General features: G+C 37.1%; 1 protein-coding gene across 1 annotated transcript in view; it reads left to right on the top strand.

Moving 5' to 3' along the window:
• Positions 1-17,870, top strand: part of CD109 (CD109 molecule) — a 69,944-nt gene that overhangs the window by 33,291 nt on the left and 18,783 nt on the right. The window contains exons 15-27 of the mRNA XM_058836581.1: positions 755-907; positions 1,627-1,701; positions 2,136-2,196; positions 2,730-2,865; positions 3,688-3,805; positions 6,551-6,664; positions 6,864-7,082; positions 7,743-7,887; positions 8,609-8,785; positions 12,879-12,960; positions 14,242-14,470; positions 14,993-15,158; positions 16,255-16,445. Coding sequence (XP_058692564.1) covers positions 755-907; positions 1,627-1,701; positions 2,136-2,196; positions 2,730-2,865; positions 3,688-3,805; positions 6,551-6,664; positions 6,864-7,082; positions 7,743-7,887; positions 8,609-8,785; positions 12,879-12,960; positions 14,242-14,470; positions 14,993-15,158; positions 16,255-16,445 — 1,866 coding nt within the window. The remainder of the gene's footprint in view (positions 1-754; positions 908-1,626; positions 1,702-2,135; positions 2,197-2,729; positions 2,866-3,687; positions 3,806-6,550; positions 6,665-6,863; positions 7,083-7,742; positions 7,888-8,608; positions 8,786-12,878; positions 12,961-14,241; positions 14,471-14,992; positions 15,159-16,254; positions 16,446-17,870) is intronic.

Genomic DNA, 17,870 nt, shown 5'->3' on the forward strand with positions numbered 1-17,870 from the left:
GTAAATGTAAAATTTTTTTCTTTTCATTGAGGATCTAATCTGAGGTTTCTGCAAGTCTTTGGAAAGATTTTGATAATACCAATGCAATTAGAGTCCAGTTTTTGCATATTTGAAAGTCCTTTCTACTGGTGCTGTGTTTTCCACCTAAACAGATGCACAGCATCTCCTTGTATTTTTAGTGATTTGGTCAATTTCTGAGCCAAAGATGACTCTGGCCAACATAGTGAGGTATCATAAGTGCTCTAAGACTAGAATTGTAAAATTGTTCTAGCCAGGCAGTGGTCACATTGTGACCAGTGTTTGTGTTTCATGTGACTGTCCATACTTTAACTCAAAACGCTTATTGCATCAATGAATTGATTTTTCCAGCTTACTTAGCAGGATGAGATTTGGTCCTTTGTGCAAATAAAAGCCTCAGTATCACTTTTTATAGGTGAGACCATTCAAAGCCTGGATGGGTTCAAATTCTTTCTCTCCTCTGGAGCCTTTAACACTTATAACCACACATCAGTAGGAAGCCTGCTTGTCCTACTGCATGAAAAATGTCTCTATTTGCCTCGTGATTTATCCAAGTTACCAAAAGTCCTACAAAAAAGACTCTCAGTGATCCCCAGTGCCCCAAAGGTTAGGAAAAGCAAATCCAGGGTCTTAATTATAGCCAAAACAAATCTAAAAAATTGCTTCCTGGGAATTGTTAACAGCTGTAAATATCACTGTAGAATTTAAATCAGTGCTGTGTTTCACTTTTTTCTAGATTAAAATCTCTTGGAGCAAAGATAAGGCCAAGCCATCTGAGAAAGTCTCCCTTAAAATCAGTACAACAGAGCCAGGATCAGTAATTGGAGTCTCAGTTGTTGATAAAAGTGCAAAGCTTCTGGGAGAAAGTAGTGACATAACAGAAGAATCTGTAAGTATGTTGTCATTATTGCGTGTATGAAAGATGTATGTTTGTGGAAATGTTACAGATTATATGCTGAACAAATAATGTTCTTTGAGCATGATTTTTAGCCTGTAATTATGCAATTTTTTTTTACTTTCGCAAGTCACACGAGTGGAAGAGACTGTAAGGCTTAAAAGGTAATAAGGCACAGCATTTCCAATTCCAATCAATACTTCATTGTTATTCATTTGATAAATTGTTAAGACAATTGTTGGCAGTTTCTTCTTTCAGAAAAGACAAAGTCACCAAAAAATAACAAATGATTTGTGCTTTGTGCTACTTAAGGTTAATAATATAAAAGAGATTTTTTTTTCCTTAGGAACACAGAATAAATTATTCGTATGTTTAAATTACCTTTACTTGCAGAAGCTTTACTGCATCTATGGCTTGAAAGAGCTGACAATATATATAATTCCTAAAGTAGTCAAAGGACTTAGCCTAAGTACCATAAAATATCAGTGGGCTATAGGCTCTATTCCAGGCTTGTTTACAGTCTTGGCCACTCTTCCATTAATCATAAAACCACTACAATGTAACCCCCTTCATCCTGTCACAGATTATTTTCCCTTTGCCATGAGAGGTAAGTAACCTACAGGTTGTGGTACAGCTGTATGAATTACAGTGAAAGTTCTTACAACTGTGAGTTGGCATTCAGTCTTTGGATCTTTTTTTTTTGTTTCCTTTAGGTCCTCCATGAGCTCAATTTATACAGTGCAGTGCAGTATTTCCCCCTGGTCAGAGGTTCTTTTGGTGTATTTCAGGTACTTTTTGAATTTTTTCATAATTTTAGGATGTTGTGTTTTTACTGCTTAGTGCACTTGCTAGAAAAAGATGAACTTTCTAATTTTTGCAAATATAGACAATGTAATGTTTTCATGGCTTATATGGGTTTAGAATTGTGAATTTTGTCAATATGTAATACTTTGAATGCCAAGGAATATATTTATACTTCCATAAATACAGGTTGATTTATGCCTGATATAGTCTTCACTTTGAAAACTTTTCAGTCATTATGGCAATTTTCAGATTCGTATAATCTCAGTTTTTTTAGGTTTCTGTATATTGTTTGCTTTAGTTTTATGCTTGCTCTATGACTTTATTTACCTAAAAAGAAAGAAGAGAAAAAGAAAATAGATAAGCACTGTTGATGTCCTGAGTGTCCTCTATTGAGATATACTGTATAAATTTTATCCAGAAATGCAGCCTTTGGGTATCAACTGATGCTGTTCTTGAGGAGGATAAGGAACATTTTCTTTGTAAGTAATACAACAAATGTAGCCAAATCTAATTTACTGAGTGGGGAAGGAGGTCCATGGGATAGGGCCCCTATTATGTCTTCTTACTGTGCTGCGTACAGGTTGCATCCAGCCTTGCAAATCATTGACATTTCAGAGGTTCAAGACATACAGAATTCATAAAAGCATTTCAGAAATTTTCCTTTTTTACTTCAGTTGACATTACCCCTTAAAAACCTAAGGATGATTAGAGTTTTCATTTGCAGCTCCAATTGATACATATTGCAGTGGTTTGTCTTGTGTAGCCAAATTACACCAGTTTCATCAGCAGTCCTAAGAGGCCACGTAGAAATTTGTGTGAAACTTTTTTTATTATTAAAATCAAAAAGTTCCCAGTGTCCCAGAGTAGTCTTATCATATGTAACAAAGCTGTAGATTAGACTCCAAACAATATATTAATTAACAATATATTAATTTGACTTTTCTTAACTGTATTTATTTGAGTTTTCTAAATATAGATATTTGGAGGTAGGACAGTATTTTTTATTTTGTAGATGATGGAATGATACCTATAGAGGATGGTTTCGGTGATGATATGTCGATATCTAAAAATGGACCTCCTGATTTCAGCAATCTCTATGTGAGGACACATTTTCCAGAGACTTGGCTTTGGATCGACACTAAAATGAGGTATAAATTAGAAGCTAAAGGAAACCAATTTTCACTTGCCATTTTTTTTGTGGGTTTCAGTAGCATTCTATACTGAAGAGCACTGCTTAAAAATGTAGATTTATATTCTGCTACCACCTAGAGGCCACAAGTGAGATCAGAGATGGAAAAAATGAGGAGTTGTACAACTGCACAAGAGAGGATTATGCCTGACTGAAGGCCTAGGGGTTTCAATAGAAGCTAGATAAAAGTAGCTAGAACTTTTATCTACTATTATCTGCTATTAATGGATTAATATCTAATATTATCTATGTTTTCCTTTCGTCTCTAGTACCTAGAGACAAAAGAAATAAACTCTTACATTTACAAACTGGGAGATAATGGATAGGGAGACCTAGCCTTTTTCTCTACAGTACATAAAAAGATGGTGATTAGCCCAGAAATCTATTGCTATCTGCTCCTAATTCAGTGAACAGATCAAACTGTCAAGTGATGGTGAAATCTGACCTGTGTCATGAAGCACAAATCTTGTATTCTTTTACAGCTGAGAAGTTCATGAAGCAACCATCATCTGGGATAGTTTTAAAGGACCTGTAAAAGTGGATTACATGTAATGTGATCCAGTGTAATTACCTTCAATTCATGTAATTTAAATTTTTGAAATAATTTTGATCCCATCACATTACTTCTAAATGGTTAGAAAAGGAAAAAAAATGGAAAATGAGTAGCTTTTCTTTCCAGGAATTTGAACTTTAGTTTTCATGCATTTTAAACATATGTGTCCACTTACTGATGTCCATAAATGGATGATTTTGAAAGTCTGCTCTCCCCTTGTGCCATCAGGTCTGACACAGAAACCACAATGGATGCCATTGTACCTGATACCATCACATCCTGGGTAGCCAGTGCTTTTGTGATCTCTGAAAACGGCGGGCTTGGAGTGACGACTGCTCCGGTGGAGGTACCATCTTACTAGAGAGCTCTCCTTTAAGGCTGGTAACACTGCAGGTTGTTGCTGGACTCTGATTTACTTCTAACAGCAGCATGTCCTTGTGCTAATGAAGTGATTGAGAGGTCCTGTGTGTTCAAACTGTAAAGAAAACAACATCACTGAAGTATCACATACTGTATCTGTCTTCCCTTCCTGCTCATGTGACTATCTAAGACTCCACACAGATATCGGATGCCTATATCTGTTGGAGCAGGTTTTTTTTTTTTGTTAGAGTACTTCCAGGATGTGCCCATTTCAGAATCTTTGTGTGTAGAAGGGGGGAATGACTATTTGGGAACAGTGTTCCATGTTTTCTTGGCTCTGCCCAGAGAGCAGTCCATGAGCTGGTAATGCATGCAGTGAGGTTTGCACAGACTGGCAGGATGGAGGTGGCTGGGATGTGAGAGGCATTTGTCTGCTGCTCTGCTAACACTTATGGCTAATGCTTACCCCAGGAGGGAGAACAGAGACTTGATTTAAGACTAAATTTATCTGTCAAAAGCAGTCCTGGAGTAAACACATGTGTGCAACCTACCCTAGGTAAACTTGTAGGGGGCTTGGACTAGATGTCATCTAGAGGTCCCCCCAACCATTCTGTGTTCTGTGGTAGGTGCTAGGTTTTGTCTGACTTAGCTTGAGGAGCAGAGTGGACACTGAGAGCTAGCCTTGTGGTGAGAGTCTTCTTGCTCCCAAATTCCTGTGTCCCTAGGCTCTTTTCTTGCTTCCGAGTGTTTGAGGAGTTCAGTGATTTAAGCTAAATTCAGCAGTCCTCAAGTTAGATCTCTAACCTAAGATTCCCAGTGTACAAGTATAATTGTCCTAGGATCACTCTGTATTTAAGGAAACCATTACTGAGAGAGTTCTTTAGTTGTTTAAAATAGGAATTAATTATTGAAGTCTCATTTAGCTAGTATTTTAAATATGCCGAATAATCCATCCATTCATTACATAAAGATCCTAGAGAAACTATGTTCCTATCAGAGACAGCTCCACTTCCATACCTAAGTTTAGAAAGGTTGAGACTGTAGTAGTGGGCTGTAGATTTCCATCTTGGTTCCTGGACTAGTGTAAGCATAGCTTGAAGACAGCCAACTTACCCATTTAAGTTCTCATGCCCTCAAATTCTTGGGGAGGGGCAACTGTTGAGATCCAAGCTGAGCTCTAGGTCCAGATTTCACAGTTGGCAGCTATACCAGACACAGAGCATGTGCTTTGAACATCCTGATCTGAACTCCACTATGGAATTTGGAGCCCAATCTGGATTTTGTGTCTAAGGCTCCTTTGAGACTGGAATCTTGATTCTTGTTTCTTTCACTTGGCTTGGCAGAGATGGGACAGAAGGAAGAATAGTTTTCTGATTAAAAGTGTATGGAAATACACACTTGGCCTCTCATCCTCAAATGTGAGAAGGCTCCAAGTAGAACAGATGTTGAGATAATAACTTAGCTATAATCACCCCCATGTATTGTTCAGTACTTCACTGTTGTTGGGACATTTAGGCTGCGCTTAGAGTTCCATATGGCTGAAACATGTTAATCAGTACCATACAGAGAGGCAAGTAAAAGAAAGACATGAAAAATGTTATGGGGGAAATAAATGACATCTGCATGCTTTATGTCATGTAATGTTCTGCATCACGGTTTTATTTGCACTTCTCCTACACAGAGTGTCAGTAATTTCACTCAGTTGTATTTTGTTGTAATATACTGGCATATTCATGAGTGTAAAACTTCAGTTTTAAAGAAAAGTAAAAAGACAAAGAAAATAGGTATAAAGGGAAAGCCTTTACTATGAACTAATCAAAAAAGTCTCCGTCAGAACTTTCATGTTTAATATCTAAAGAAGTTTATGGCACTGAGACCTTTAGCAAGCAACTGGTTTTTTTTATGTTTTAGAGAAAGCATTTGAGTATTTGTTAGCTAGAAAAAAAAGCTGAAGGATTTTTGTTTCTGAAACTCTAAACACTTGGAAGATGTTTTTAAATGCAAACTGAATTAAAATAATTTTTAGTTGACATTTTGATAATAAAGGACATCATGTCTCAGCCATTGTTATTGTACAGATGTTCATAAACAGTGAAATTTTGGTCCCATTCAGCTTGATGAGACCTTACCATTGACTTCTTGGAGCCAAGATTTCTTCCAAAACCCTCTGTTCACAGATAAAAGAAACTGCTTGCTGGTATATTTCTGCAGGCCGTTATATAAATTAGTATAGTATGTATTTTTAGAAGTATTACTAAAGAACTTAGGCTAAGATTAATCTTACTAAATTAAAAAAAGAATTGTAAGTTACAAAATTTGGGTGAGTCAGTTACTTAGTTACTTGTGTATTGACATGAAGATAGGTCAACTGACATTAATCCATTACTTGTGTACTCAAAGCAATTCAGTTACCTTAATGAGAGCTCAGGACAGATCACAGCTTCCAGACTTGCCAGATGACAGACTCATAGTCCTAATTCAGCTGCCTCTGTTGGGGCTGCCCTGTCAAAGCTGTCAGCAGCTCTCATCTGAACGGTGTCTCTAATGGTGCTAATGACCAGAAGCATTTTCGCCTTCTGTTTCAGCCCTGCAGTAATATGTTTTGTCAGCTGTAGAGTCCAACTAAACATTACTCTGTCATTGAATTTAAAAGTGATTGGAAGACACACTGTATAATAATTTTCTTTCTAGTCTCTAGTTGTAAGGGTTCATGACTGATTTTGTTTTGCAGCTAGAAGTTTTTCAGCCTTTTTTTGTTTTCCTGAACCTTCCATACTCCATCATCAGAGGAGAGCAGTTCATTTTGGAAGTGAACATCTTTAATTATTTGAAAGAAGAAGCTGAGGTAACAGAACAATCTTTTTATCTTTGAATGTTACTAGATATTACAGGGTTATCATCACTGGTGGAGACTGTCTCTGTGAGAACTGGCCTATTTTCTTTATTGGGAAGACCTATTTCTCTGTACACAAAGCAGGTGGCAGTTTATGAAAGCAGCTTTTCAAAATTAATACTTTGTATTGCAAATATTACTATATTTACAGGTTACTGTGATCCTGGATATGAATGATGCTTTTGAAGTTATTCTAACATCCAATGAAATAAATGCTACAGCAAATCAACAGTCTATATCTGTACCAAGTGAAGATGGGAAAACTGTTCAATTCCCAATCAAACCAAAACAGCTGGGAGAGATTCCCATCAAAGTGACAGCAATATCATCTGCTGCTTCTGATGCTGTTATCCAGAAAGTTTTAGTAAAGGTAAACATTCTGAAGCTTGGCTTGTTCCCGAAGTAAATTGTTCCTGAAAATGGGCAACAATACAGCAAAAAGGCAAACCAATGTACCTGTCTGCCTCTTGCTCTGCATGGTTGGGTTTGGGTCAGGTGGCTTTAAGTAGAAAACACTACTTATAAAATAGTTTTTTAAAAGTCCTTTAAAATTCTTTAGATCCCCTTCCAGAAATGGACACATAGATGTGTTTGTTCTACAGATAGTTTGTCCAATGCTTCTTGAAAGCTATTTGTGCATCACTGAACCCTTGGTGCTGCAGCTAATTTAACAACCTGCGGAGAGTGAACCTGCTAACTGTTTTGGATAAGTGCAGTTGATTTTGCCACACATCTGGCTTTCATTCAAAGCCTATTTTAGAGTAACATTTCTTTATTTTGCTACAGGTGGAATTTTAGCCTTCAGACTTTCTGATAAAACTTGCCTAGCTTTGGATGTCGAAGTCTGATTCATGTTTAGGCTCCATTTCAGTGGAAGATGGTAGATATTGGAATATCTCATCCTACAGTAAAAGCTTAGGATCACAGAATCAAAGATCAGTTGAGATTGGAAGGGAGTAGCATGACCTTCCTGCTCAGGGCAGGATCAACTACAGAAGGATACTCAGAATCCCTGTCTTTATCTTTATAGGCTGAAGGATTGGAACAGACATATTCTCAGACAGTCCTTTTAGATTTGACTGGGAATAAACGACAAGCAGTGTCAAAAACTTTGGAATTCGCTTTTCCTTCTGATGTTGTAAGTGGCAGTGAGAGAGTGCAGGTCACTGCTGTTGGTAAGAATTACTTTGTTTCTATAATTAGGGAATTAATAATGACATTAATTTTTATTTAACTGCAATATAAGTAGGTTGAATCATTAAGTCACCATAATTTACCATCTGGCTTTAGGCTAAATATAGGGAGATCTTATGGATGGAGTGTTTTATTTCTTTAATTTCTTTAATTTATGACAATATGATATTTGTAAGGTATTTTCAGAGTTAGGGAGTTGGATTTTGGTCAGGAAAGTCCTGCAAAGTTTGCTTGTATCCTGTTAATTATGCTGTCTTCAGAATGATACCTATAACCTAATTGTGGTTTACTGTATCACCAAGGCTTTGATAACTGCAGGTGAGAGAAGAAATGAATGAAGTTTGAAATACATACCACTATTGAAACATCTTCCTGGGCTAAATAGGTTTTGGTTATGCGGGGTTTTGTTTCTTTGCTTTTGAGTTTTTTGTTTGTTTTTTTTAAATGGCATGTTTGAAATTACACTGTAGTTGGAAAGGTCTGTAGAGAGCTGCATCAGTGGGTGTAAAGTTGATCAGTAGATGAAGTATTTTTTCTGACTGATTAGTGATGTTTATTACTATTCCTAATATATCATATATATATATGTAGTTATAATATGTAATATTTTATTCCAGTTTAGATTTTACCACCCCTAATGTGTGAGGTATGCATTTATTTGCAATAAGCTTTGGTTTATTTTGGTTGAATTTTATCTTCCAGGTGATTTACTTGGGCCTTCTATCAACGGTTTGTCATCATTGATTAAGATGCCTTATGGCTGTGGTGAACAGAATATGATCAATTTTGCTCCGAATGTTTATGTTTTGCAATACTTGATTAAAAGCAGGCAGCTGAGAGAGGATATTAGATCAAGAGCGGTATCGTTTATGAGAAAAGGTCTGTATGCATAAAAGAAAGATGTTAGATTTTTAAGAAATCTTCATAATAAAAAGACTTCTGTGACTCTGCATCTGGTGTTTGAAATACTGCTCAGTTTGTGTCATGAGAACTGGAAGAGAAACCCTTTTTTTTTCTTTTCTTTACTCTTTATTCTGGCTGATAGAATTAGACAGCAAATGATTTTGTTTACAGGGAAAGTTCTCCCAGAAAAAAATGTTGGTTTTGTATAATTACTTTTTTTCAGATGAGAAATGTGTTCTAAAAGGTAATTCACATGGATTTCCTAGGTGGTTATTACTTCTTGTTTGATAAAACCACATGTGAGGGAATATTTCTGATCTCGGCCTGGGGCACAGCGGTTTAAAATGAGTCAGTGAGCAGAGTGAACCATATTCATCCCACATCTTCAGTGACTCCATCCTGGTCTGACGTGTCCTTGTAGAGCTCAAGGAGTGGCATTTGATCTCATGGCTGGCTTTTTTGCCCACACAAATTTTAGACTTCATTAGAAGTGAACTCTGTGCTAGAAATCAAAAGCTGGAAAGTTGAAGTTGGAAATTGTTGTATGTTTGAATTGGGAGATACTCCAGAACATCACAACGTTTGGAGACCACAGTTGAACTCTGGCTTTTGGATCAGACAGTGTCTAACTGTGGTGTCCCACAGTCGCCACGTGTCAGTCTCCATGCTGAGCAGTGACACCGGCCCCATGTGAGCTGCACCCCTACTAAGGCATCGTGATGACATTTTCAATTTTTGTTTACCCCCTCAAAGCCTTTTTTTGTTTGATTTTTTTTAAGTTGTTGACATTTCCTTTGGAAAAGGCACAGCTCAAAATAAATTTTCCTTTCATCAGGATTCTAATTTTCTGTCAAAGCAGTTAAATGGTTTTTTTTAAAAAAACCCTTCCTACTACGTGGTTTAGTTGAAAAGTACAGTGGGGAGGAAGAGATGTGTTATGTAAACAGCTACTCTGAAGTTTGTGAGTGATCTATCACTCTTTTAAGACTGAGCTTTGGTACCATAGTTTTCTGAAGTTTTCCAATAGTGGATTTATTTAAGTTATTTAAAAGCAAATGAAAATTACTGGTTTAAATGTCACTTACATACAGATTGTATTGTGTTTTAACTTCTTTCTGAGGCTTTGAATTGAGGTACATGTTTTTGACACTGTAGGTGCCAAAACAGTAAGTATGCTGAAATATTTATAACCTTAACATAGAAAACAATCACAGTCTAAAAAAAAATTTTTTTGCTTTATTTTAATAATTGTTTTCCCTTGTTGCACTGATTATTTTTTGAAGTGTAATCTTCAAGTTGAAATTTAACTTAAGCTAATGTGTAATTTTTATAGGCTTAGTTTTTGAAAGGATTGTTATGAAGTTTAATTTAAAACAGACTATTTCATATGTTATAATTCACCAAGTATTTAAAAAAGTAACCTCAGAATCTGAAGTAAATATAATTAGTTTATGGCTAAATGCTTGTTAGAGGAAGGGATCATATAGCTAGCAGGAACTGCTACATGATCTTTCTTTTAGCAGTTTTATTTACTTAGAACAAAGGGAAAGCCAAAGAAAAGTTGCCTTGTAAGCACAATTCCTAATTGTAATGACAAATTCCATCTTTAAATCACTTTTTCTGGAATGAAAAAAACCTGATTGGGCTGAAAGCTTTGTTATTAGACCCAAAGAGGTAAAAATTTTGAGCAAATTTCCAAACTGTTTAAAATGTGTGATCCTTTAGTCTTTCACTTCTTTCTGAAGTCCTTTCCATCCTGATACATTCCTCTTTTAGCCTTCCAAGCTCTTTTCAGTGAGCCTCCTACATCTCTTGGGTTCCAGCCAACCCTCTGAAAATAGCAGTGGACATCTTCATAATAGGATCCTTCTTTTCCTTGCCTTTCCACTTCTATGTGTAGACATTGGAAGCATCATTTCTCACGTGTGATTGAGTGTCCATTGGACCGAGCGCGGCGGTTCGCAGCCTCCGGCTCTCCTGTTCCAGCATTCCTGCAGACTTCCCGTGCTAGATACACTCGTGCTGGGAGGCTTTTGCGTGACTGCAGCAGGGCTGGCACTGAGACGAGAGCAAACAGAATGTAGGAAATAGCTGAGTGATCTCCCTCCCTCTGGTTCTGTTCATCTTCCTGATCCCTCCCAAGCTTACATTCTGAGATGAATTTGTGCCTGTGTAAGGGCTGCTCAGCCGTCTTTGTTAAGCAGGCTGAAAGTTGTAGTCTAGTGCTTTTACACTACCAGCAGGATGATGATTATAATACTTATTGCTGTATATTGCCAGTTCTGCAGAGAAACAGAAGAACTTATTTTCAGGCCTTGCAGTCATATACTTTTGAAAAGGAAGCAGTCTGTTTCTATATATACATGTATTTGTGCTGCTCATAGAACATTATTTGGAGGCTTAAACTTTGGCAGTGACTTTTGCTTTTCTTGGGGAGAAATGCCACTCATTCCTCCTTTTTTTTCCTTCCATTTGAGAATGCTTTACGTAGTATCATTAACTGAGATGACAGGTATGTCTGTATCTGGAAGATTCACCAGTGTTAGTGATGTAATTAGCTACTGTCATATAACACATAACATATAACAAACCCCCTATATTAAAGCAAAGATTTAGATTGTAAATTCTTCTAAAGAAGACCCAAAAGCTAAATTTGTTCCTAGTGGGGTTACATGGGAAGGTACCCAGATGTACTGTAGCAGATTCACAGCTTTATTTCTCATTCTCTTTTATTACAGCCAGAGCATGACTAGGAATTCATCTTACACTGGTGCTTAGATTGAGGGACCAGGCCATTTGTTCCTCAGTAATTAGGGGTATGGTTCACTTACTGTGTATCTACAGTCAGCGTGGTATGGAAGTGGGTGATGAATCCTTTACTAGTGAAAGCAAGGAACGTTTTTCAGGATTGTAGTTAGAGTTGTAGTTCAATGGACCTCACAGGACATATTTGTGTAAATTCATTCATTTGTGTAGGACTTAACAATGGCTGCCTTAGAGTTTTCTTTCTGCCCGATTCTGTATTGTGTCTGTATCTATCAGGTCTTTGATTAATGAGTATACTTTCTTAATTATAATAGCTAAAATAGCCAAACTAAGGGAAAAGGGAAAAGTGGAGGGAAAGAAAAGATGTTATGAAATGCTATAAATAGGTGCCGTTACTATTGTACATTCACAAATGGCAGGCAGAATGTAAGGGAAGAAAGTCTTTAGATACCAGAAACTACAGGGAGTAGCATAGCACTGGAAGCTCTTCATTTCTAACATGAGCAAACACTGGTTCTCTACAGAAGCTGTCTATGAGTGAGAATGCTGCTGGTGGTTGTGAGCAGCCAGTGAGCCTTTGAGGCCCTTTCATTATGGGATAAATAATATTATTATATTATTTATCCTGCAGTCAGGAGATAGCTGCACTTGTCCAGGATATTGAAAAAATCTTAGGATAACATTTTAAAGGGTTCTTCTCAGGATTTTGGATCTTCAGGTCTTTTGAAATTTTTCACTCAGTTCAGAACCATTTCTTCCAGCTTGCTTTTTCTGATAGCAAGCCTACCGATTTGGCATAAGTCACCTGAAGAGGAGGTCTGGTTTTCCAGCAGCATTTGTAACCTTGCCCTTCCAGTTGGAAAATAATTTTTGCTCGTCCTTCCTTCTGCTGTAAAGGTAGAGCACTTCTGTAGGTACACAAGCTCCCCAAAATGATGAAGCATCATGAAAATGATGAACTTTAGAGCATCTCTGCTCTGATCTCACTGCTCTGCTCCTGGAACCCCTGGGTGTGTGGGGGCACTCTCTGCACTTGTTTGGGTGGCTGATGAGCAGCCACAGGAGTTTCTGGTTCTCCTTTTGTAGATGGATCCTTTGATCCATTGCTACCCACTTCCTCATCATTTTCTACATGGTTTTGTGTCTTCCTCCATGTTTGGCAGGTTTTTTAAGAAATACAAGCTTGAGTTGTGCTCTTCTCAGCCTTAGAAAGTGCCTTGTATCAGCATTTTCAGTTCTGGTTTGTGCTGGGACCCGCATGGGAGGAGAGTGTTCAATACCTGTCTCTACTTTTCCACTTCAGGCTACCAAAGAGAGCTGCTTTTCCAGAGGGATGATGGCTCTTTTAGTGCCTTTGGAAATGAAGATCCCTCTGGGAGCACATGGTGAGTAGTTCTGCCAGAATCATTGTGGAATTTTAGTATTTTAGATATTTTCCCTGCATCTGAAAAGTTTTTGTGAAGCTGTTAAAAGTTTCCAGCTGTATTAGCCTTCTGCCTGTTTTTCATTAGGTGTTCAGGCCAGCTCTAAGGTCTTTCTTGCTGGATAACATATTGTCAAAGGCATTATTATGGCAAGGCTTTTTAATTTTGAAAAAACCAGAAATAAAAGAATGATGAATTATTTTAACTGAGGAAATGGTTTAGTCTGAAAGTTTTTTCTGTTACTTTACTCAAAGGAATGAACAATAACAATTAAATTAGTTATTGATAGCACTTGACTGAAACCATTTAGGGCTACGTGATCATCACTGCTTCAATCAGATTATCAGTTATCTCTGTACTGGAAGCTGAAGACTGACTGAGACATTTTTTAGGGGGTGAACAGAGTTACTGGTGGTAAAAATTTGTTCTACTTGCATCTGTCACACTTCCTTTTATTGAGACTGTAAACACAGCTGAAATAGTCTTTTCAGTGCTGAGTTTCACTCCAGGAAGCATACAGAGTGTATGCCAGATAGATAACGGAGAGAGGTTCCAGCACTTTGTTCTGCTAACCCTTGTTCAGTTTAGATGTACTTACATATTTCAATTCGTGCTTCTGTCCCTGTTACTGTGCCACTGAATGAGGCTTTCTTCTGGAGTCAGTGGGCATCTTTCACTGACATCAGGAGGATTTGCCTTTTACTCAGTATTGATGGTTTGGAAGATGAAGATTATTTACCTGTACTGGCAGCTCTGGTACTTAAATAGTGCAGTGACGAGTTACATGAATTTGGAAAGAAGGGAGTCGAGGGATAATGTGGGATTAATAATAAAACAGCAAAGGTTGTTTCAAGGATATCATTACAGGGATAGTGGTGGTAATTAACATCACACTTGTAACTGCATTACTTTGTAAACTGTAACATCTGTGTAGTAGCAGAAGGAAGGAGAGCAACGTTTGAGTAAAGATATGCTTGTGCTGACAGATTCAGAGTCTATACTCTGTATTTATTTTTGAAATATAGCTGCAGAAGGGGTGATCTTCATCAAAAAGGACATATCTTAATTTTTTTGTGGATTAAGTTTAGTTTACTTGCTTAGATGGGTGAGGCATGCATTTTGCTCTGCTTGGTAGGGTTGTATAGAGCACCTTATACTTTACAGTATTCTTATATCATCTGAAACAGAGGAAGCTGTAATGCATGGCTAAATTTGACTTACTTGATGAACCTTTTCTCCAAGGTTATCAGCTTTTGTATTGAGGTGTTTCCTCCAAGCTCGTCCATTCATAGATATTGATGAAGATGTACTCATGGATACAGCTAAATGGATTGTCCGTCATCAGAAATTAAATGGAGAATTCCAGGAGCCTGGGAAAGTGTTAAACAGTCATCTTCAAGGAGGCACCAATAACCCAATTGCTCTCACAGCTTACATCATGTCATCCCTCCTGGGGTTCCCAGATAAACAGGTATTGGAATTCATAAATATGATTTATAGTTACAAGAATGCTTCATAAATTTTCATAGTATCTGGCAAACACTTGGTAGATAATATAAATAGAAGGATATTTGAACACAGACAAAATTTAACCTCATTTTGTTAAACATCCCTTATCTATTCAAAGCAATGTGAAGTTATGTTAAGCCCTTCAATTTTATATTTTCAAAATCCAAAGGCAGTTTCTGTTCGCAAGAATATTGTCATGACTTTAGTCTAAGAACTTGCAAAGAAATTTCTTAGGGGGAACTAGTCTTAAAGATGTTAAGCCCTTCTAATTGATTTAATTGAAATTACTCATTTTCATAAAAGCAGGGCCAGGTCAGAAGGCTTGCCTTTGAGATTCATCTGTGACTCTGAAAGAGATTTTCATTATTTACTGGCTGTGGTTTGGGGCTAGTAACTTTTCTGGTTCACTACAAATTTTTACATTTTACTATTCCAAGATATATTTTATTCACTGTACATTCTTCAATATTATCTTAATTTCCAGCATGCTTATGCCATCAAGACTGCTACAAATTTTCTAGAAGATAAATTAGAAGAAGGCATTTCAGATAATTACACATTGGCACTTGTGACATATGCATTGTCCTGGGCAAAAAGTACAAGAGCAAAGGAAGCACTGAATATGTTGAACCAGAGAGCAGAACGCCAAGGTACTGCACAAATATTTTATCAGTTGCACAGATAGATTTTTGTCAACTTTAAAAATGTCTATCATATATCTACAGCTGTGTGTTCAGAATTCAAATCTGCTCAGAGTATGATAAGGAGAATTAGCTAGGAAGTTCCAAGACAGCCTTCATGAGAAGTGTCCATAAATGAGTGACAATTCACAAGGCTTGGGCTTTCATTCCCAGTTACAGTGTTCCTGATAGGAGTACTGTGATGCTGTTGAAGGACATGACTTGTCAGTTTTCCTATTTTATTATGCACACTCGTATGATCAGCCTGGTTAAAGAGAGATAAATGGATGAAGTTAACTATTCCAGTGTAGTTTGGAGAGATCAGGAGGGTATTGGGGAACAATGAGTATTGGAAAGAGGAGGTGAAGTATTGGACTTTCTGTAAGACTATACAGAGGTCTGTTGCACTTTCTTTGGTGACCTATAATCTTGGTATATTTAACCTCTTTCAAGTTCAGCTGAATTATTTGTCCTAATTTGTGGGAGGAGCAAACCATGTGGAGTATAAGAAATGGAAGTTTTTGGCTCAAAATAGTAATTGTCGCCTTGAAAAATCCAAATGAATTTGTGTTGTAGCATAGCAATGGGGCCTTTTGAGTGTCTGTCTATGTTTACTGTGTTAGGCCTTTTGGACAGTCAGTTCTGGGAAGAGAAGAAGTAATTTTTTTGGGAAGGCCTTACTCAAGAATCAGTCTGTTGAGCAGCTGTGCTGCCTGAGGTGCCTTCTCTGGTCCTGAGAGAAAGGAGCACTGGGACAACAAAGTGACTTTTTCAGAAGGGCTCCTTTATGTGAGCACTTTGGGCTGAGAAGGGAAGGATCAATGTAAAGTTCACTGAAATCAGTTGACTGACTGATTTGGACTCCAGCTTTATTTGTATCTAGATTCAAACATTGCTGAAGAAGTACTTAAGTCAGTCCTTTATGGAACACGTGCCTAAACACTAACACAGGATCCTTGCTAGAACCCATGTGTAAGTGTTAATGAAGAGGCTTCCCCTAAGACTTTGCCAGAAATCCAAAGACTTCAATCTGTGGATCTGAGGTTATTATTGGTTCCTTTTACAGGAGAATTTCGTTTCTGGGTAACACCTGCTTCTGAAATTTCTGACTCATGGCAGCCACGGTCCATTGATATTGAACTTGCAGCATACGCTCTTCTCTCTCACTTTCATCAAGACAGATTGGCTGAGGGGATCCCTATTATGAAATGGTTAAGTCATCAAAGAAATCACCTTGGGGGATTTTCATCTACTCAGGTAATATCTTGTTTCAAGGGGTTTTGCTATACTTTCTAAACAAGCAGTGTATATTTAAAAATAAAAACCCACCATTTTTACATAATAATTACTGAGCTTTGTTTTGCTGTAACAGCCTTGGTTATGTACAAGCTTGAATTATTGGCATCTTACTTCTGAACTGCCAGTTTTAGTATTTTTGGCAAGTCTAGTAAAAAAGAGAATTAGAGGGAGACCTTCTTTATATAACATGCTAATAACAAATTAAGAAGAAATGGTAGTGTCCATGGAAAAGTGTTTAAACATAATTTTGAAATAAGTATGATGAATATCTACGCTTACTTTCTTTCCAAGGAGAGAAGCCTCTTTTTATTCTTACCATGTGTAGGTCCTCAACTCCTGAAAGGCTATTAACTTAGCCTTTAACTAAAAGGAGTAGGTTTTAGAAAAACAGCCTAACCTAATCCCTCTGTTGGCAGTTGGTCTTACCTTAATAATGTACTTTGTCCTTATTATTGCATAGATTTTTGATGGGCCATGAAGTTTGGAAAATCTTCACTATCTCCAGGAGGTTTCCATGTTATTGAAGCCACATCTTGTTAGCTGTGCTGGTATCCAAAAAATTAGATAGTACTTTGGATTGCATTGGTTTAAACTAGTTTTTAAATTAATTACAAATGCTGGTCACAGTAAAATGCCACATGTCATCATGCCACTTGGTACCAAGGTGTACAGGCCATCCTTCATTATTTTCAGATGTTGGTTGGTATTAATCTGAGAGAAATGTGTTCTCAGTAAAATGCAATTTAAGAACCAGCCTGGTTCCCCTGAGGTATTAGTGCTTTCCTAATGTGTTAATTCTTGCTTATTATTTGGAGAGGTTGATTGAAGCACTAAATGAGTTTAGGAAACTTTTCTCTATTCTCCTGAAATCTATTTTACTTGAAAGTTTGAAAATCTAGCAACATATCATTTACCCTTGACGGTAAAATTAAGAAATTAATTTAATCCTTTTGTTCTTCCATAGTCTAAACTGTTTTGATTTCAAAATTACTCCAATGTCTTGCTAGATGCCTTTTTTAATTTTAGAAATTACTCCATAGTTTTTTGTTTCACTTCTAAGATTGCTTTAAAAAATAATTTTTGGAGCATTTCCTTCCATGAGTTTATTACATTGGAAACTTAATATATTGTTGAACAATAAGGAGAAAAGTATTAAGTTGCATGTGTGATGCTTTATAAGTTAGGGTGTAGTAATTTACCAAATCTCTATACATGATACAGCTTACTGTGAATTTGCAGTTGCTAATCAGCTGATCTTTCTGCATTTTAAGAAACCAGTGGTAGCAGGTCACCTCAGACAAGAATGTGGCATGGGAAGGAGAGTGGACTTTTTATCACTTAGAGTGAATAGTCAGCACATGCTAGCCCCTTAAGGTATAGCAC

Source organism: Poecile atricapillus, chromosome 3, assembly GCF_030490865.1.
Source record: "Poecile atricapillus isolate bPoeAtr1 chromosome 3, bPoeAtr1.hap1, whole genome shotgun sequence".
Lineage (NCBI taxonomy): Eukaryota > Metazoa > Chordata > Aves > Passeriformes > Paridae > Poecile > Poecile atricapillus.